Source organism: Haliotis rubra, unplaced genomic scaffold (genome assembly GCF_003918875.1).
Source record: "Haliotis rubra isolate DU_JTF1 unplaced genomic scaffold, ASM391887v1 Scf531, whole genome shotgun sequence".
NCBI lineage: Eukaryota > Metazoa > Mollusca > Gastropoda > Lepetellida > Haliotidae > Haliotis > Haliotis rubra.
The window spans coordinates 665,047-688,148 of NW_025767226.1; the positions used below are offsets into that span (position 1 = coordinate 665,047).

General features: G+C 41.4%; 1 protein-coding gene across 1 annotated transcript; it reads right to left on the reverse strand.

The window, feature by feature from the left end:
* Window positions 1-6,040: 6,040 nt before the first annotated feature.
* LOC124253090 (zinc finger protein 658B-like) lies at window positions 6,041-20,863 on the reverse strand (the record flags this gene model as incomplete). Its single annotated transcript, XM_046686810.1, has 2 exons — window positions 20,365-20,863; window positions 6,041-7,170 (listed from the first exon to the last, which is right to left on the reverse strand). Coding segments are annotated over exons 1-2 (1,629 nt in total), but the record flags the coding sequence as incomplete, so codon positions are not given.
* Window positions 20,864-23,102: the final 2,239 nt, after the last annotated feature.

The window sequence follows — 23,102 nt, forward strand, 5'->3', positions numbered from 1 at the left end:
GTCACACACATATCCATTTTAATCCATGGTGAGTCCTTAGAAATATACTAAGCACTGTAGTCTCTCAAAAGTGAAGAATGGTAAAAGGGCGCTCGACTGTGATCGAAACCCTTGACTGACAAGTTTGAACCCATGCTGACCAAGGCGTAATCCTAATCAACCATTAACCAGAAACAGCGCATTCTGACTTATGGCGTATTTGAGGTTGACTGAGTTCCCGGTATGACATACTCCAGCTGCCAGCCTCGAAGTGATGTCATGAAAACTTTGTTTAACCGATTCAGTTAGGAATCACTGCATTTTTATGATGATGATTGTTTTTATTAACTTGGTGTGGATAGAATATTTTTGCTCTGACGTGTAAGGAAAATCTAACCTTAAATAATGCAACCGTGGTAACGATTGTGCATCTCATTAGATGTTATATTCATGCTATAGGCAATTGTAGCAGTGGGGTAGAACAAAACAAAACTCACTCAATAAAACGGAAAGATACAATGGCAGTGGGATATACATTAGAGAAGTGAGTCTCAGCACATAGTTGTTGTGTTCCACCTTCTCCAAGTTATGTAAGTTTGGAAAGTATGCTTTGAATTGCCACAAGTTACCCCAAATTAACACTGGAGAACATTAATCAGTCTTACACCTTGCTAAGTAATTAAGATTGGGTTAAGGCGACCTCTAGCCAAAGGTGCTGTCGATTTGGGGAATTAGATGCTAAACGCGAGCCTTGAAGCAAGAAAGGAGAGAGCTGTGAGCTCCTTGGGTTTATTTAAGTAAGTGTCTAACATGCCATTCCAAATGCATCAATTCATACATAATAATGACATACAAAAGTAATCATTGATATCCTATTACAATTTCAATCTAAGTCAGGAAATATACGCAATGTATTGTATAACAGAGTATGTACGGTAACTGCTTACAGAAACAGTTTTTTTTTCACTACCATTTACAATGGCAGGCATTTCGAAGAGTGCTTCAATATCGTAGGAATGTATCAAACTTAACTCTGACATTTTCTAAACGATATTTACAAAGAAATAACAAGATAGAAATAAACAAGAATAAAGTTTAAATGTGTCTTACCTTGAAACAAGAAAGGAGAGAGCTGTGAGTGCCTTGAGTTTATTAAGCAACTTTGGGGACCTCGTAGAATTGGTCTTCATTAACTCATGCTTGTCGTAAAAGGCGGTGGTCAGACTCGCTGACTTGGTTGACTCTAATGACACATGTCATTGCATCCCAGTTGTGTAGATTGATGCTTATGTCTCAGACTCGATATTCACAGACTGCAGCCATATAGCTGGAATATTGTTTACTGTGGCGTGTGAGAGTGTGACTCCTTAGTCTCCACTCGCCCCGTTCTGTAACCTCAAGAAGACGCTATTTGGCTTGTTCTGGAACAACACGATTTGGTCGTTGCTCTGAACTGTTTAACATACATACATGTACATACATACACACACGCGCGCGCGCGCGCACGCACACACTCACACACACACAGAGGATCAAATCGAAAAGTCAATATCGCGTGTGACCGCCATTTGCATTGACACATGCAGATCAACGTCTCCTCATTGAGTCAATAAGCGTTCGAATGGAGTTCTTGAGGATGGCATTCCACTTCTGCAGTAGTGCAGCCTCAAGTTCCCGGATGTTTCGCATCTGTTGTTGCCGCGAAAGACTTTGACCAATTTCGTCCCACAAGTGCTCCATGGGGGATACATCGGGCAACTGTGCTGGTCAATGAATAACCTGGATGTGTTGCTGGGCCAGATACTGCATGGAAAGACTTGTTGTGTGTGCCCGTGCGTTGTCCTGTTGAAAAGTATGGACATCTTGGTGATGATTGAAGACAGATACGATGTGATTCTGAAGAATCTGCTCACGGTAATAAAGGGCATTAACTCTTCCTTGACAGACATGAAGGCAGTCTTTTGATTGTAATTTTTCCACCCCAGACCATGACACTTCCACCACCCAAAGGTCTGTCCGAACCACACACTCATCAGCATAACGTTCACCGCGTCTACGCAAATCACGTAGTCGGCTGTCAGCATTACGTAGATGAAGACGTGACTAGTCAGTGACTACCACACCATGCCATTGTTGTAGCCTTTACTGAAAATGCCTGCTAGCCCATTGTATACGCTCATTACGGTGTCTGTCAGTCAGAATTGGTCCAACGTAAGGACGTCGAGCATGGAGCCCTGTAGCGTGTAGACGGCGTCGCATGGAGACCTTCTGTGACCTTGGCAACAACGTGTTACGACGCTCCATCAGGATCGCCATATTGACCTTGTCCTTATCAGTGATTGAACACTGCCGACTGCCAGTACTGATATACTAGTTCAAGGTTGACGTGGGGGTCATCAATGCTGTCTGCTACAATAACGATTGTTTGTTGTTATACAGATCTGATGAACTGCCACGGTCAAGGTCAGTCTACTAGCTGTACATTTGGACGCATTGAGGCATAGTATGTACAAGATTGTAAAGAACGAATAAACTTTGGGGGTTTTCTTGTACTCTTTTACTCTTGTCTAACATATGAAAGACTTGTGGTTAGTCTTAAGCGAAACACCAACTTCTTTCCACAAAAAACTTGTGGTTAATCAAAACCGGGCGATTAAAAGTTCTTAAAAAGTAGTTTGCTTCACCCTCGCCCGCCAACGAAACCACAAACAGGTTACGTAACTCTGTCGCCAGAGTACTGCAGCGAACCGGAAGTGACGTTCTGTGTGGAAGGATATTCAGTTAGGTGTATATAAAGTGTGTAACAAGCTTCATCCTTTTTCAGTCAAGCCCAAATTAATGATATGTAAAACGTTTCATAAGGGGGATCCTCTCATCAGGTACGGGAGACAACTTCATCGATTATTGGGTACGCCGTGACCTCTGGTCGCAGTGTGCTCGTCCACATTATGGACTCCCTGATATAACAGCTGAGACGGATAAGACTGGGGCGGTGGGGTAGCCTTGTGGTTAAAGTGTTTGCTCGTCACGCCGATGACCCGGGTTCGATTCCCCATATGGATACAATGTGTGAAGCCCATTTCTGGTGTCCCCAGTCGTGCCATTGCTGGAATATTGCTAAAAGCTGAGTAAGACTAAACTTACTCACTCACTCACTGAAAAGACATGACATAGTTAATCAACAGGCCGGAACAGATGAACACGTTTATTTCACACACGGGTGTACATGATATTACGAGTCTTGGTCGTTTTTTTTGCCAGTGAGTATAGTGCCTTCTTGTGTATTTACTGCATAACTTGTAGCTTTGTGTTCATATTTGCTGCGTGAGAAACGTTGTTTTGAATAATATTGTAGTAATACCAGGTAAATCAGCTTGATGAGGGAGGAAATTAAGGGACGACGGTGCTCGAAAGGTACAACTCAGGTGAAACTGACGAGCACTACTACTACTACTACTACTAATAATAATAATAATAATAATAAAAATAATGTTAGTGTCTGGAATGGTGCAATTGATTACCGCCCCTTACAGAATGTAAGGATAATAAATTTATCAATCCTGCAGATAAACAGGTCACAACAGATAATAACCCCAAACAAGAACACTCAACGCCAGCTGTTCATTTCACACACAAGTGGACATGATGTTGCGAACCTGGACATGACTGGACATCAACAGTTGGAGCACTGGATCATGATCGATATTTATTAGAACTGCTGGTCGATGATCGACGGTAGTGGAGCTGGTGTGTGATGATCGACAGTGTGGAGAACTGCTATCGATCATGACCCAGTAGTTCTCAACACTGTCGATCATCACCCATTAGTTTCCCAAGCGTCGATCATCACCCAGCAATTTCACCAACTGTCAATCATCACCCAGTAATCCCCCCACACTCAGACACAAACACACTGACAATCATCACCAGATGTTACCCCTATGTCGACCATCACACAGCAGTTGTCCCCATTGTTGATCATCACCCACTTGTTGTCCCTATATTCGATCAGCATTCAACAGTTACACAAAACATTGATCATCACCCAGTAGTTTTCCCCCATTGTTGATCATCACCCAGTAGTTGCCACAAGTATCGATCATCACCCAGTAGGTCCCCCAAGTATCGATCATCAACGAGGAGTTCCAACAACCGTCAATCATCACCCAGGAGTTCCAACAATCGCCTGTCATCATCGAGATGTTCTCCTGAATGTTGATCGGTACCCAGTAGTTCCAGCCACTGTTGATCATAATCCACTAGAGTTCCTCCCACACACTTTTCATCACCATCCAAAATTTCCCCGAACCATCGAGCATCACCCAGTAGTACCATCAACCGTCAATAATCATCCAGCAGTTCAACCATCGATACCCAGTATTTCCACCGATCGTCGATCATCACCCAGTAGTTCCACTACAGTGTGTTTGTCTCTTTGTTTTTTTTCTTATATCTTGTTTGTATCTTTTTCATTTTCTGTATTTTCTATTTTATTTTATTCTTATTCTTTTAATACGTGTGTGTGTGTGTGTTTTACTAGGGATTATCGACAGTTGGTGGTGCTGTCCATGATGATCGACAGTGGGGGAAAACAACTGGCTGATGATCAATACTTGGTGGAACATCTGGGTGATGTTTGTGTTTGAAATTCTTAAAATGCTTGTTGCATTTAACTACAATCATAACCTAAACACTAGACAGACCACAATCTTTCTCCGTAAATCATTTCTATCAGAGAAGGCAACATTTGTAAACCGTGAGGTGTTCGCAGTTGTCTTTGTTCTGTAATACAGATACACTCATACATACAGACACAAACATACATACATACAGGCATACACACACAGGCACACTCATACATACATACATACATACATACATACATACATACATACATACATACATACATACATACATACATACATACATACATACATACATACATACATACATACATACATACATACATACATACATACATACATACATACATACATACATACATACATACATACATACATACATACATACATACATACATACATACATACATACATACATACATACATACATACATGGTATTTCGAAGAGTGCTTCAGTATCGTAGGGATGTGCCAAACTCTGGCATTCCCTAAACGATATTTACAAAAAAATAACAAGTCAGACATAAACAAGAATAAAGTTTAAATGTTTCCTACCTTGAAAAAACAAAGGAGAGAGCTGTGAGTTCCTTGGGTTTATTCAAGCAAGTGTGCCTGAGATGGAAAACCCAAGATTTTACACATCCCAGCTCTACTCGTTTATCGTTAACAAATTTCTCTAAAGTTTCGAGATGCACGATGACACAAAGTTTACAACATGAGGTATGTCGTAAGAAGGCAATTACCTAAGAAGACGTGATCATTTTAACTGGCTAGGAGCATCTGACACTGCAAATGTATTCCCACATTCCACACATGGATAAGACGGAGTTCCACTTTGAATCCTTATGTGTTTCTGCAGGGTGTCTGAAGGTGTACATCCTTTCCCTAGCCCAACACAGTTATCTTCACTGCTTGATTCCACTGTGAATTCGCATGTGTTTCTGAAGGCTACCTGATTGTGTAAAATTTTTCCCACATTCAACACATTCATAAGGCTTGATTCCACTGTGAATCCTCATGTGTGTCTGAAGATTACTGGAATGTGTAAATTTTTTCTTACATTCAGCACATTCATAAGGCTTGATTCCACTGTGAATTCGCATGTGTTTCTGAAGGTTACCTGATTGTGTAAATGTTTTCCTACATTCAACACATTCATACGGCTTGATTCCAATGTGAATCCTCATGTGTCTCTGCAAATTACTTGATGATGTAAAACTTTTCCCACACTCAACACATTCATGAGGCCTGATTCCACTGTGAATATTCATGTGTGACTGCAAGTGACCCGATAGTGTAAATGATTTCCCACATTCAACACATTTATGTGGCTTGATTCCACTGTGAATCCTCATGTGTGTCTGCAGATTACTTGATTGTGTAAATGTTTTCTCACACACAATGCACTGATGAGGTTTGATTCCACTGTGAATCCTCATGTGTGTCTGCAGATTACTTGAATATGTAAATTTTTTCCCACATTCAACACATTGATAAGGCTTGATTCCACTGTGAATCCTCATGTGTGTCTGCAGATTACGTGACTGTGTAAATGATTTCTCACACACAAAGCACTGATAAGGTTTGATTCCACTGTGAATCTTCATATGTTTCTGAAGATACGATGATGCTGTAAATTGTTTCCCACAATCACCACATTCATAAGACTTGATTCCTCTGTGAATCATCATGTGTGTCTGCAGACTCCATGATTGTGTAAATTTTTCACCACATTCAACACATTGATAAGGCTGGATTCCAGTGTGAATTCTCATGTGTGTCTGCAGATTACGTGACTGTGTAAATGTTTTCTCACACACAATGCACTGATGAGGTTTGATTCCACTGTGAATCCTCATGTGTGTCTGTAGGCCATGTAAGTGTGTAAATGATTTCTCACACACAATGCACTGATGAGGTTTCATTCCACTGTGAATATTCATGTGTTTCTGCAGGCTACCTGACCGTGTGAATTGTTTTCCACATTCAACACATTCATAAGGCTTGATTCCACTGTGAATCCTCATATGTTTCTGCAGATTACCTGATTGTGTAAATTTTTTCCCACATTCAACACATTCATAAGGCTTAATTCCACTGTGAATCCTCATGTGTTTCTTTAGGTCATATAAGTGTGTAAATGATTTCTCACACACAATGCACTGATGGGGTTTGATTCCACTGTGAATCTTCATGTGTTTCTGCAGGCTACCTGACTGTGTGAATTGTTTCCCACATTCAACACATGCATAATGTTTTCCTCCACTGTGAATCTGCCTATGTACCTTAAGATTATATGATTGTGAAAATTTTTTTCCACATTCAACACATTCATAAGGCTTAATTCCACTGTGAATCCTCATGTGTTTCTGCAGGTCACATAAGTATGTAAATGATTTCTCACACACAATGCACTGATGAGGTTTGATTCCACTATGAATCTTCATGTGTGTCTCCAGACTCCCTGATTGTGTAAATTGTTTTCCACATTCAACACATTCATAAGGCTTGATTCCACTGTGAATCCTCATATGTTTCTGCAGATTACCTGATTGTGTAAATTTTTTCCCACATTCAACACATTCATAAGACTTGATTCCTCTGTGAATCCTCATATGTATCTGCCGATTACCTGATTGTGTAAATGCTTTCCCACATTCAACACATTCATAAGGCTTAATTCCACTGTGAATCCGCATGTGTGTCTGCAGGTCACGTAAGTATGTAAATGATTTCTCACACACAATGCACTGATGAGGTTTGATTCCACTGTGAATCTTCATGTGTATCTGCAGACTATGTGATCGTGTGAATTTTTTCCCACATTCAACACATGCATAATGTTTTGCTCCACTGTGAATCTGCCTATGTACCTTAAGAGTACATGATTGTGAAAATCTTTTCCCACATTCAACACATTCATAAGGCTTGATTCCTGTGTGAATCCTCATGTGTCTCTGCAGATTATCCGATTGTGTAAATGTTTTCTCACACACAATGCACTGGTGAGGTTTGATTCCACTATGGATCTTCATATGTGTCTGCATGATAACTGATTGCGTAAATATTTTCCCACATTCAACACATTAATAGGGCTTCATTCCACTGTGAATCCTCATGTGTGAGTGAATGTTCATCATTTCTTACGTTCAACGTGAATCTGCATATGTACTTGAAGAGTATCTCATCTTGTAAATTTTTTTCCACATTCAACACATTCTTAGGCTTTGATTTCTTCATGTATGTCTGAAGATTATTTGATAGTTGGAATGTTTTCCGACATTCAGCACACCGAGTCTTGATTCCACTGTGACAGAGCATGGACCTTTACTAGTAACCTGATTTTATAATTGTTTCCAGGCTTTCACAACATGTATGAGACTGCTTTGTTGTTTTTGATGATTCTCCAAACCATTTGGAAACTATTTCCAGTGTTCCATCAACGAGTTCTTTCATTAGATCACCGGTTTCCGGGTTCTTTAGATCCAGCAACTGAACCTATCCTGAGAATACAAGTTTTAAACATGTGATTTTCAACGACATGTCTTTGTAATGAAATGTCTGTTCATGTCACCATGATCGTGTAAAATAATATGTGTACAATTTATATACTGAACTGCAAAAGAAACGAAAGTTGATTTAGAAATGTCAATATATCTGAATCTGTGGAACAAACAATCTTAACACTACAAAAAAAAAAACAGACAAGTGATTGTTGAAGAAATGAGTCGTGATCTCTGGTGAAAACAACACTCAAGTTTACTGTAAAAGCATATTTTATCACTCCACCCTCACACACCAAAAAATGTCACGAAACAGTGTGTCAATCAGTAGCGCGTGTGACCTCCATTGGCTGCAAGCAGGCAGCACAACGACGTCTCATCGAGTCAACAAGTGTCTGAAAGAAGGCTTGGGGAATTTGATTACATTCCCTGACCAATCTGGCTTCCAATTTCATCCCACACATGCTCGATTGGTGCCATATCCGGGGACAGAAAGGGCCAGGGCAGTACAGCAATGTTGTTCCCTCTGAGGAAGTCCATAGAGACCCGTGCAGTGTGAGGACGAGCATTGTCCTGCTGGAACGTCTGGAGCTGAGGTTGGGCCTGGAATAGCGGTACAACGTGATGTTGAAGGACCTGGTCTCTGTAGACTACACGTGTAAACACGTGTAAACGTGTTCTGTGGTGGTAGCTGAAGCCACCCCATACCATGAGACTCCCACCTCCCCAGCGGCCAGCTTCCACAACACAACAGTTGGCGTAACGTTCATTACGTCGTCTCCATACACGTAATCGGCCATCGGCGTGGGACAAGTCGAATCTGGACTCATCAGAAAACAACACTTGTTGCCATTTTTGACGTTGCCAACGCTGGTGTTGTCGCGCCCACTGTAAACGATTTTGGCGGTGACGTTGCGTCAGAATCGGTCCGACGTAAAGGATGGCGACATCTGATCCCTGCTGCCCTCAGACGACGACGAACAGTGTCTGCAGAGATGTGACGTTGTGGCCCTTGAATGGTTGCAGCTGTCTGTGTTGCTCGTTGCTGAGATGAGTAACCCGGATGTGACGATCTTGCGCTGGCGTTGTTACCCTGGGATGTCCTGAACGTGGTCAGTCTCAAACATTACCGGTTTGACGATACCTTGCGGATAGTCTTGTGATTGTTGTCACGTGACATCTGAAGTGCCTGGCCACTGCAGTTGGTGTGGATCCAGTCTGCAACATTCCAACGGCGATTCCTCGTTGCTGTTCAGTTAGACCTGGCATGTTTTCTCGGCATTGTCAGAGTAAATTTTGTGTTCTAAGGTGTTTTTTTGAATGACCTGCCTTATAAAGCTTCAAATTGGAGTGAAATGCACACATTTTTGTGTGAAACACAACAACTGTTTGCAAAAAAAAAGACGAAAAACATGAACATGATTGCGTTTGGGCAATATGGTCAGAATAAGCGACAACAATGGCAAAACCATCTTCGAATGCTTTGTTCTATAGTGGTATACTTTGTTGTCCTAAAAGGAATGCATTTGGAACGTATGTTTTGAAAATAGTAACTTGTGTTTCTTTTGCAGTTCAGTATATTTAAGCTTCCTACTGGATATGGAAAGGCGTTGTGCTATGAAAATCTCTCATATCATCCTAAACGTGTTCCAGCACGTGTACCAGCTGTTGAAGTGCTGGCACACGTGCATTACACTGAACACCTATATACCTTATTGGATTAGTATTCTAACCGTAACCCTAAACCCCTCAGGTAAAGCTGCATTATACCATGTTTGAGTGGCATTTTAGAAGTTGAGACGTACAATATAGAACAAGTTTTAGGGATAACAACTTCTTTATTTCGTGAGTGCGACGTTTTGATACAGATTCTTGTACCGTTGTCAAGCAAGAGTGATACATGAAGTTTAGGAGCTGCATATATATACTGTATATAATAATGAAACAACATAATAGACAAAGGAAACAACATAATTTGATGATTGGGGTTAGCTTTGATGTGGTCAGAGATAGCTGATTTGGTGTCGGAATTAGCAACAGAGGTGCGATGTTCTTTGACTCGGGTGTTGATCTAAACCAGAATCAGCCCCCATCAAGATATCCATTCCCTACATTGGTAAACCATCACACCAAATCAACCGACTCCTGAAACAACAGGCAGGCATAGCCACAACCTTCTCAGCGTCCTCCAGCCTTAACAACCTCCTCCATGCCAACGGAAGAAAACAACCCACCGTCAACAACAACAACCCGAAATGTGTTATTTACAAAATAAACTGTGATTGTGGACAATGCTACATAGGTGAAACATCCCGACCCATCAACACCCGAGTCAAAGAACATCGCACCTATGTTGCTAATTCCGACACCAAATCAGCTACAGCTATCTCTGACCACATCAAAGCTAACCCCAATCATCAAATAGAGTGGTCCGACATCACCATTCTCGCCAACAACCAAACGGACTTCACTAAACGCAAGCTCACAGAAGCCATTCACATCAAACGCCACAAGCCCACCATCAACCGTGACCAAGGATACTTCATTCCATCAGCTTATGATCCACTCCTCCACCAAGCCCAATCTATTGTATAAACATCGCATCTATTGTATAAACATCTCATTGTAACTACATCTCTGGCTTCCATTCACTATCCTTTGTATACTCACTGGCTTCATCAGCTTACTGCTTAGCTAATCATGGCAATTATGTTGTTTCCTTTGTCTATTATGTTGTTTCATTGTTATATACAGTATATATATGCAGCTCCTACACTTCATGTATCACTCTTGCTTGACAACGGTACAAGAATTTGTATCGAAACGTCGCACTCACGAAATAAAGAATTGTTATCCATAAAACTTGTTCTATATTGCATTATACCAGACACCTTATTCTAGTATTCGCAGTGGTCAATGCATTTTATTCAGGGAACTTTTCATTAGTCCCTTGTAAGGAATATTTTTGAAGGTTTAATGTTAGGGACCTAACAAAGGGTTCATTGAGCACTCATCACTAAATCAATATTACGATGTTAACTACGCACAATGTACATTTAGAAAGTTCAATCTGGTAGGTAGGTGTCCGGTTTAATGCATGTGTTTCACCCCTCAAAATAATCATATAAATGACAAATTGACGGAAGCTGTGAATAACAGAATATGGCGGAAGGGGTCCACTGTACTAATGCATTCTCAGCGAAGTGCATTTCTCCGTTTGCATTTCTCCAATGTAATTACTTCCGTCCTTCGAAACAGTGACACACGGCTGATACAACATCGTTGTAGGGGGAAGCATTGCTTTGGTCACAGAAGCGCCTATAGTGAAGACACCGAATGGTAGTCGAGAGGCTCATATCTTGGACCGCATGGAGGTATGGAGACTGCATCGCGGCTCTCGGCTAAGCGAACGGTAACATAATAGATACCGACGATTACGAACGAATGAGAAACAACTCAAAGAGTAAATGTTACTGAAGGCTCTACCTTCGAATTGTGATCTGCTGCATTTACTTACGTTTGAGTGGCACCACTGCGACCTCTCGGCTTCGGGGTGTAACTGTAATATTTTATGACCAGTTTTTCCGTAGCGAGAGCGGCTGTAGCTATTTTTAGAAAAGACTGGTTTGCTGCCGACCTGGCCACTTGGCGGCTGCCTCGTAGTAGTGAAGACGGTGTAGCGCCAGCGCAGAATACTCAGGGAACCAGGCTGACACCTCAATAGAGGCCGGGGACCAGTCTGTTTTCACTGTGACCCTGCACGTTGCCACCACAAAGGGTTCATTGAGCACCCATTACCAAATTAATATTACGATGCTAACTACGCACAATGTAGATTTAGAAAGTTCACAGATATATTTTATGTATCATTTTGATGAATTTAACCTGTATTTATAGGCCTACGTCAACAGTGTTTCAAGTCATACCAAAACACCCATATGAATATTGCAAAATTAATGTTTTTGTTGTGTTTGTTGTTGTTATTGTTGTTGTTTTACGTCGCATGGAGCAATATCCCAGCCCTACGCCTTGTTATTGTCGAGCTGAAACGATATTTCTTCCAATAACAATTGTTTGTTTTCATACAGATCTGATTGCAGATCCTTTGCAGTCAAGCCCTAATCTAAGTGATGTAAAAAGTTGAGGATCCTATCATCAGTTACGCGAGGTAACTCTGTACATCGATTACTCCGTGGCCCATGGTCATGATGAGATCGGCGACATATAGACTCCCTGATATAATAGCTATAAACGCTAGGTGTAGTAACAGAGTTTAGGTTCCTACCCCTTTCATGGAGTAACTGGGAACTGGGTCGCCAAGGGAACCTTCAACAGCACTCAATTCTTAGTTCACACACAGTACCCTGCTCTTCGGACCTGTGACGATCCTAGTTACGACGAATGTCCTAAAAGTTTCAAGCCTCACCATGAACGGATCGCACAAACTCAACAAAACTCCCTATGTTTCTACAACAGTATCTTAGCATGTGCTTGACATGCAAAACATCAATTCCTATAATGTGCTATATATAGTTGTCAAACAGCATTACCCCATCATTCAACCGAATGCAGGGCTGTTATGAAGTATTTTCATTTAAAAAAGTGTAAGCCCAGGCCAATTGATGATGACATGACACAAACATTAGGTGACAGTGCTCCATATAGTACGGTCAAACAGTGGTCTGCAAAATTTACAAGAGTCACCGAAGACGAACCACGGTTGCCCTCGTGAGAGAAATCATGATAGACTATGTAAAGAACGTTTCTACAATAAATGGTGAGTGATCAAATCAGAGAAAACCGCCTGGCTCCTCCAGGGCAATATTCCAGTTCACACGGCCCAAGTGGCAGTGATTGCTACACAGAACTGTGGCTTCAAGGTCCTCCCTCATCCAGCCTATTCACCAGATCTTGCCCTTTATGGTTACTTCCTCTTCCCTCTACTCACATTTGTCCTAAGGAGCCGCGAATTTGAGCCGGATGAGGAGGTAATCACTGCTGTGGAGCTTTAGGGTCACGTGACAAACAATGGTCTTTAGACGGGTTAAATATGCTGGGGAGACGGTGGAACAAGTGCATTGAAGTGAAGGGGGATTATGTTGAAAAATAGGTGCAACAATTTTCATATAGATCGCATATAAGTTAGGGTGGCCGAAAACTTTGGGGACCTCGTAGAATTGGTCTTCATTAACTCATGCTTGTCGTAAAAGGCGGTGGTCAGACTCCCTGACTTGGTTGACTCTAATGACACATGTCATTGCATCCCAGTTGTGTAGATTGATGCTCATGTCTCAGACTCGATATTCACAGACTGCCGCCATATAGCTGGAATATTGTTGACTGTGGCGTGTGAGAGTGTGGCTCATTAGTCTCCGCTCGCCCCGTTCTGTAACCTCAAGAAGACGCTATTTGGCTTGTTCTGGAACAACGATTTGGTCGTTGCTCCGAACTGTCTAACACCCATGCATGCGTGCATGCATACATACATGCATGCGTGCGTGCGTGCGTGCGTGCGTACATGCATGCATGCATGCAGACAGACAGACAGACAGACAGACAGACAGACAGACAGACAGACAGACAGACAGACCGACATACATACATACATACATACATACATACATACATACATACATACATACATACATACATACATACATACATACATACATACATACATACATACATACATACATACATACATACATACATACATACATACATACATACATACATACATACATACATACATTGAGTCAATAAGCGTCCGAATAGAGTTCTTGAGGGTGGCATTTCACTTCTGCAGTAGTGCAGCCTCAACTTCCCGGATGGTTTTGATCTGTTGTTGCCGCGAAAGACTTTGTCCAGTTTCGTCCCACATGTGCTCCATGGGGAATACATCTGGCGACTGTGCTGGCAAATGAATAACCTGGATGTGTTGCTGGGCCAGATACTGCATGGAAAGTCTTGTTGACGTCTTGGTGAGAATTGAAGACAGATACGATGTGATTCTGAAGAATCTGCTCATGGTAATAAAGGGCTTTAACTCTTCCTTGACAGACATGAAGGCAGTCTTGTGATTGTAATATTTTCCGCCCCAGACCATTACACTCCCACCACCCAACGGTCTGTCTGAACCACACACTCATCAGCATTACGTTCACCACGCCTACGCCAAACACGCAGTCGGCTGTCAGCATTACGTAGATAAAGACACCATGCCATTGTAGCCTTTACTGAAAATGCCTGCTAGCCCATTGTACACGCTAACTACGGTGTCTGTCGGTCAGAATTGGTCCAACGTAAGGACGTCGAGCATGGAGCCCTGTAGCGTGTAGACGACATCGCATGGAGACCTTCAATGACCTTGGCAACAACGTGTTACGACGCTCCATCAGGATCATATTGACCTTGTCCTTATCAGTGATTGAACACTGCCGACTGCCAGTACTGCTGTACCAGTTCAAGGTTGACGTGGGGTCATCAATGCTGTCTGCTACAATAACGATTGTTTGTTGTTATACAGATCTGATAAACTGCCACGGTCAAGGTCAGTCTACTAGCTGTACATTTGGACGCATTGAGGCATAGTATGTACAAGATTGTAAAGAACGAATAAACTTTGGGGGTTTTCTTGTACTCTTTTACTCTTAAATATTAAAGACTTGTGGTTAGTCTTAAAGGTCACATGCAACCAAAAAATCAAGTATGATTAAAACACAATTATCACTTCTTCATGACATATAATATGCATTGCTGATTATGAAAAAACAAATAAACAAAATTATAAGCGTATAATCGCCAATCAAAAGTGCAATATTTTGTACTTGGGTTTACCTCCCTCGAAACGAAGCAGCCGGGATACAGAACCCAGTCAGAGCGGGTGGATGTGCACTCAAGTGTAACGGCTGGTTCATTAGCAGATGCCGCCTCCACGGCTCAGTTGTGTGTGTATATATAGAAAGTTGGGTTTTGTAAATACATGCTCATTTTTTGTGTATAACATTTTGCAATCAACAGACATCATAACATGTCATGTGTTCAAGTATCACACCTGCCTGTCTGTGTAATTACATAATGTGACAGAGACCGAACTCGGGCCATAAATCAATGCGTTTTGTTTATGGTGTATAGCCTGATTAGTGTTAAGTTCAAATTGCATGTGGTCAGTGATCGCAGTTGTGTATTGAATATTGTCATTAGAAGACAGGCAGGCAGACACACTGGTGTCAATAAAACAAGACATTCAGTTTTGTCTGTGACAGCGACATAGCTATATCACAGTTAGAAATCGTGTCAACTCTAAATAATGACATTGCTTTTAAGTATCGAACTGAGAAAGTGACTCGGTAAGAAGAACGTGTGGTGAAATAGACAAATGAAATTATATAAACAGTTTATTTACTGTCATAACATACAAAAAGCTCGCGCCTGTGAGATATCAACAAAACATTATGAAACTAGCTCACACCAAAGCCTTCACCGAGTATTCACCAGACAGCCCGCTTCCAAGTTGCGCGAACCAATTTCACTGCGCACGTGCTATGAGCGCAGCCAGCTGTTGAAACCCGTATTCCCCAGAAAAGTCTGGGGAAAATTAGTGAAACGTTTGAACTCCGATTTCGCGCGTTTTTTTTCATCGCGTTATTTTTCAACTTTATAAGTTGAATTTGCATTTTTGACGCTTTGTTTCGGTAAGTCCATACCGAAAGGTATCAGAATCTGCAAAGTTGTGTTTTACGTTGCATGTGACCTTTAAGCGGAACACCAAATTCATTCGTTAAAAAACTTGTGGTTAATCAATACCGGGCGATTAAAAGTTGCTAAAAAGTAGTTTGCTTCACGCTCGCCCGCCAACGAAACCACAGACAGGTTACGTAACTCTGTCGCCAGAGTACTGTAGCGAAAAGGAAGTGACGTACTGTGTGGAAGGATATTCAGTTAGGAGTATATAAAGTGTGTAACAGGCTTCATCCTTTTTCAGTCAAGCCCAAATTAATGATATGTAAAACGTTTCATAATGTTAGTGTCTGGAATGGTGCAATTGATTACCGCTCCTTACAGAATGTAAGGATAATGAATTTATCAATCCTGCAGATAAACAGGTCACAACAGATAAAAACCCCAAACAAGCACACTCAACGCCAGCTGTTCATTTCACACACAAGTGGACATGATGTTGCGAACCTGGACATGACTGGACATCAACAGTTGGAGCACTGGATCATGATCGATATTTATTAGAACTGCTGGTCGATGATCGACGGTAGTGGAGCTGGTGTGTGATGATCGACAGTGTGGAGAACTGCTATCGATCATGACCCAGTAGTTCTCAACACTGTCGATCATCACCCATTAGTTTCCCAAGTGTCGATCATCACCCAGCAATTTCACCAACTGTCAATCATCACCCAGTAATCCCCCCACACTCAGACACAAACACACTGACAATCATCACCAGATGTTACCCCTATGTCGACCATCACACAGCAGTTGTCCCCATTGTTGATCATCACCCACTTGTTGTCCCTATATTCGATCAGCATTCAACAGTTACACAAAACATTGATCATCACCCAGTAGTTTTCCCCATTGTTGATCATCACCCAGTAGTTGCCACAAGTATCGATCATCACCCAGTAGTTGCCACAAGTATCGATCATCATCCAGGAGCTCCAACAACCGTCAATCATCACCCGGGAGCTCCAACAATCGCCTGTCATCATCGAGATGTTCTCCTGAATGTTGATCGGTACCCAGTAGTTCCAGCCACTGTTGATCATAATCCACTAGAGTTCCTCCCACACACTTTTCATCACCATCCAAAATTTCCCCGAACCATCGAGCATCACCCAGTAGTACCATCAACCGTCAATTATCATCCAGCAGTTCAACCATCGATACCCAGTATTTCCACCGATCGTCGATCATCACCCAGTAGTTCCACTACAGTGTGTTTGTCTCTGTGGGTTTTTTTCTTATATCTTGTTTGCATTTTTTTCATTTTCTTTATTTTGTTTTATTTTATTTTTATTTTTTAATACCTGTGTGTGGTGTGTGTGTGTGTGTGTGTGTGTGTGTGTGTGTGTGTGTGTGTGTGTGTGCGCGCGCGTGCGTGTGTGTGTTTTACTAGGGATTATCGACAGTTGGTGGTACTGTCCATGATGATCGACAGTGGGGGAAAACAACTGGCTGGTGATCAATACTTGGTGGAACATCTTGGTAAATGTTTGACAATGAAGGGGATGGGAGGGGAGGGGGGATGATGTAGAACTCCTGGGCGATTGTTAATCGACAGTTGGGAGATCTACTGGGGGGATGGAACTACTGTGGTATGGTTGACGATTTCTTCAAGGCCATCTCTATCCAGAGATGGCCGTATTTCTTGAGATGTTTTGCTTCTTAAAAATGCTTGTTGCATTTAACTACAGTTATAACCTAAACACTAGACAGACCACAATCTTTCTCCGTAAATCATTTCTATCTGAGAAGGCAACATTTGTAAACCGTGTGGTGTTCGCAGTTGTCTTTTTTCTGTAATACAGAAATACAGACAGACTCATACATACAGACACAAACATACATACAGACAGACAGACCGACAGACAGAAAGACAGACACAAACATACAGACAGACAGACAGACATACATACATACATAAACATATGCACACTCAAACGCACATACATACATACAAACATATGTACACACTACACACACACGCACACACACATCTCATTATTATGAAAATGAAAAGCGTCCTCTATCTCTACTCATTCTACCCATTTTCCTCAATGTAAAAATAATGAGACGATATTAGCTGCTAGAAGCGAGCCTTGAAACAAGAAAGGAGATAGCTGTGGGTTCCTTTCGTGTATTCAAGCAAGTGTCTAACATGCCATTCCAAATGCATCAATTCATACATAATAATGACATACAAAAGTAATCATTGATATCCTATTAACATTTCAACCTACGTCAGGTAATATAAGCAATGTATTGCATAACAGAGTATGTACGGTAACTGCTTACATAAACAGTTATTTTGAACTAGCATTTACAATGGCACGTATTTCGAAGAGTGCTTCAGTATTCAGTATCGTAGGAATGTGCCAAACTTAACTCTGGCATGTTCTAAACGATATTTACAAAGAAATAACAAGTCAGACATAAACAAGAATAACGTTTAAATGTTTCTTACCTTGAAAAAAGAAAAGAGAGAGCTGTGAGTTCCTTGGGTTTATTCAAGCAAGTGTGCCAGAGGTGGAAAACCCAAGATTTTACACCTCCCAGCTCTACTCGTTTATCGTTAACAAATTTCTCTAAAGTTTCCAGATGCACGATGACACAAAGTTTACAACATGAGGTAGGTGGTAAGAAGGCAATTACCTAAGAAGACTTGATCATGTTTATAGTGTAGCCACTGTCAACTTGCGCCAGCTGCTAACAAAATTTCTGTCAGCGCTTGGCCATGGCAACAATGACAAAATCTTGGTCAACAAAAGTTGATTTTCGATTATTACAACTTAGCTGGTGGTAAAACATGCACCTGCTGGGATGGGAATACTTGTCTGCAATTGATCAAGGGATGTACTCGAGAAGAAAGTCCAGTACCGACACAGCTGACTAACTTTATCTTCGATTAAATAGTTAATGGTTGGCGTGGACGCGTTTCATAGTTTATTAATGCTGCGTTGGACATGCGGGCCATGAACAAGAAATATTATGCACAGCGACTTGCACATACATTGACTTCCCTTGTTAAGAATTATTTGTGAAAAATATAAACGTGTATGAAGAAATATATGCAGTGTAAAATATACATGCTGGTAAAATCAATGAACAGTTGATTCTACTGGAAATCCTCTGACGCGTTAACTGGCTAGAAGCATCAGACAGTTCAAATGTTTTCCCTGATTCAACACATGGATAAGCCGGAGTTCTACTTTGACTACTCATGTGTTTCTGTAGAGTGTCTGAAGGTGTACATCCTTTCCCTAGCCCAACACAGTTATCTTCAATCCTTGATCCCACTGTGAATTCGCATGTGTTTCTGAAGGCTACCTGATTGTGTAAATTTTTTCCCACATTCAACACATTCATAAGGCTTGATTCCAATGTGAATCCTCATGTGTGTCTGCAAATTACTTGATTGTGTAAATGTTTTCTCACACACAATGCACTGATGAGGTTTGATTCAACTGTGAATCCTCATGTGTGTCTGCAGATGATCTGAATGTGTAAATGTTTTCCCACATTCAACACATTCATAAGGCTTGATTCCACTGTGAATCCTCATGTGTGTCTGCAGATTACGTGACTGTGTAAATGTTTTCTCACACACAATGCACTGATGAGGTTTGATTCCACTGTGAATCTTCATGTGTATCTTCAGACTCCCTGGTTGTGTAAATTTTTTCCCACATTCAACACATTCATAAGACTTGATTCCTCTGTGAATCCTCATGTGTCTCTGCAGACTCCATGATTGTGTAAATTTTCCCCCACATTCAACACATTGATAAGGCTTGATTCCAGTGTGAATTCTCATGTGTTTCTGCAGATAAGGTAATAGTGTAAATGTCTTCTCACACACAATGCACTGATGAGGTTTGATTCCACTGTGAATCTTCATATGTGTCTGCAGACTATCTGACCGTGTGAATTGTTTCCCACATTCAACACATGCATAATGTTTTGCTCCACTGTGAACCTGCCTATGTACCTTAAGATTATACAATCGTGAATATTTTTTCCCACATTCAACACATTCATATGGTTTGATTCCTGTGTGAATCATCAAGTGTTTCTTCAGAGTACCCGATAGTGTAAATGTTTTCCCACATTCAACACATGGATAAGGCTTGATTCCACTGTGAATCCTCATGTGTGTCTGTAGGACATGTAAGTGTGTAAATGATTTCTCACACACAATGCACTGATGAGGTTTTATTCCACTGTGAATCTTCATGTGTGTCTTCAGAGTCCCTGATTGTGTAAATGTTCTCCCACATACAACACATTCATAAGACTTGATTCCTCTGTGAATCCTCATGTGTGTCTGCAGACTCCTTGATTTTGTAAAAAATTCCCACATTCAACACATTCATAAGGCTTGATTCCAATGTGAATTTTCATGTGTGTCTGCAGATAACGTAATTGTGTAAATGTTTTCTCACACACAATGCACTGGTGAGGTTTGATTCCTCTGTGAATCCTCATATGTCTCTTCCGATTACCTGATTGTGTAAATGTTTTCCCACATTCAACACATTCATAAGGCTTGACTCCACTGTGAATCCTCATGTGTATCTGTAGGTCACATAAGTATGCAAATGATTTCTCACACACAATGCACTGATGAGGTTTGATTCCACTGTGAATCTTCATGTGTATCTGCAGACTACCTGATCGTTTGAATTTTTTCCCACATTCAACACATGCGTAATGTTTTGCTCCACTGTGAATCTGCCTATGTACCTTAAGAATACATGATTGTGAAAAATTTTTCCCACATTCAACACATTCATAAGGCTTGATTCCTGTGTGAATCCTCATGTGTCTCTGCAGATTAACAGATTGTGTAAATGTTTTCTCACACACAATGCACTGATGAGGTTTGATTCCACTGTGAATCTTCCTGTGTGCCTGCAGATTCCCTTGTTGTGTAAATTTTTTCCCACATTCAACACATTCATAAGACTTGATTCCACTATGGATCTTCATATGTGTCTTCATTTTAACTGATTGTGTAAATATTTTCTCAAATTCATAGGACTTCATTCCACTGTGAATCCTCATGTGTGAGTGAATGTTCATTATTTCTTACGTTCAACGTGAATCTGCATATGTACCCGAAGAGTATCTCATCTTGTAATTTTTTTCACCACATTCAACACATTCATAGGGTTTGATTTCTTCATGTATGTCTGAAGATTATTTGATAGTTGGAATGTTTTCCGACATTCAGCACACCGAGTCTTGATTCCACTGTGACAGAGCATGGACCTTTTCTAGTAACCTGATTTCAAAAATGTTTCCAGGCTTTCACAACATGTATGAGACTGCTTTGTTGGTTTTTGATGATTCTCCAAACCATTTGGAAACTATTTCCAGTGTTCAATCAACGAGTTCTTTCATTAGATCACCGGTTTCCGGGTTCTTTAGATCCAGCGACAGAACCTATCCTGAGAATACAAGTTTTAAACATGTGATTTTCAACGACATGTATGGTTGTCTTTGTAATGAAATGTCTGTTCATGTCACCATGATCGTGTAAAATAATGTATGTACAATTTATATACTGAACCGCAAAAGAAACGAAAGTTGATTGAGAAATGTCAATATATCTGAATCTGTGGAACAAACAATCTTAACACTATGAAAAAACAACAGACAAGTGATTGTTGAAGAAATGAGTCGTGATCTCTGGTGAAAACAACACTCAAGTTTACTGTAAAAGCATATGTTATCACTCCACCCTCACACACCAAAAATGTCACGAAACAGTGTGTCAATCAGTAGCGCGTGTGACCTCCATTGGCTGCAAGCAGGCAGCACAACGACGTCTCATCGAGTCAACAGGTGTCTGAAAGAAGGCTTGGGGAATTTGATTCCATTCCCTGACCAATCTGGCTTCCAAATCTCTAAAGTTTTGAGGTTGAGCAGCTGTCTGTATCTGTCTACCAATTTCATCCAACACATGCTCGATTGGTGCCATATCCGGGGACAGAGAGGGCCAGGGCAGTACAGCAATGTTGTTCCCTCTGAGAAATTCCATAGAGACCCGTGCAGTGTGATGACGAGCATTGTCCTGCTGGAACGTCTGGAGCTGAGGTTGGGCCTGGAATAGCGGTACAACATGGTGTTGAAGGACCTGGTCTCTGTGGTGGTAGCTGAAGCCACCCCATACCATGAGACTTCCACCTCCCCAGCGGTCAGCTTCCACAACACAACAGTTGGCGTAACGTTCATTACATCGTCTCCATACACGTAATCGGCCATCGGCGTGGGACAAGTTGAATCTGGACTCATCAGAAAACAACACTTGTTGCCATTTTTTGACGTTGCCAACACTGGTGTTGTCGCGCCAACTGTCAACTATTTTGGCGGTGACGTTGCGTCAGAATCGGTCCGACGTAAGGACGGCGACATCTGATCCCTGCTGCCCTCAGACGACAACGAACAGTGTCTGCAGAGATGTGACGTTGTGGCCCTTGAATGGTTGCAGCTGTCTGTGTTGCTCGTTGCTGTCGGTTACGCAGATGAGTAACCCGGATGTGACGATCTTGCGCTGGCGTTGTTACCCTGGGATGTCCTGAACGTGGTCAGTTTCGAACATTACCGGTTTGACGATACCTTGCAGATAGTCTTGTGATTGTTGTCACGTGACATATGAAGTGCCTGGCCACTGCAGATGGCGTGGATCCAGTCTGCAACATTCCAACGGCGATTCCTCATTGCTGTTCAGTTAAACCTGGCATGTTTTCTTCGCATTGTCACCGTACATTTTGTGTTCTAAGGTGTTTTGTTTAATTACCTGCCTTATAAAGCTTCAAATTGGAGTGAAATGCACACATTTGTGTGTGAAACACAACAACTGTTTGCAAAAAAGACGAAAAACATGAACATGATTGCGTTTGGGCAATATGGTCAGAATAAACGGCAACAACGGCAAAACCATCTTCGAATGCTCGGTTTTATAGTGGTATACATTGTTGTCCTGAAAGGAATGCATTTGGGACGTATGTTTTGAAAATAGTAACTTGCGTTTCTTTTGCGGTTCAGTATATTTAAGCTTCCTACTGGATATGGAAAGGCGTTGTGCTATGAAAATCTCTCATATCATCCTAAACGTGTTTCAGCACGTGTACCAGCTGTTGAAGTGCTGGCACGTGTGCATTACACTGAACACCTACATACCTTATTGGATTAGTATTCTATCCGTAACCCTAAACCCCTCAGGTAAAACTGCATT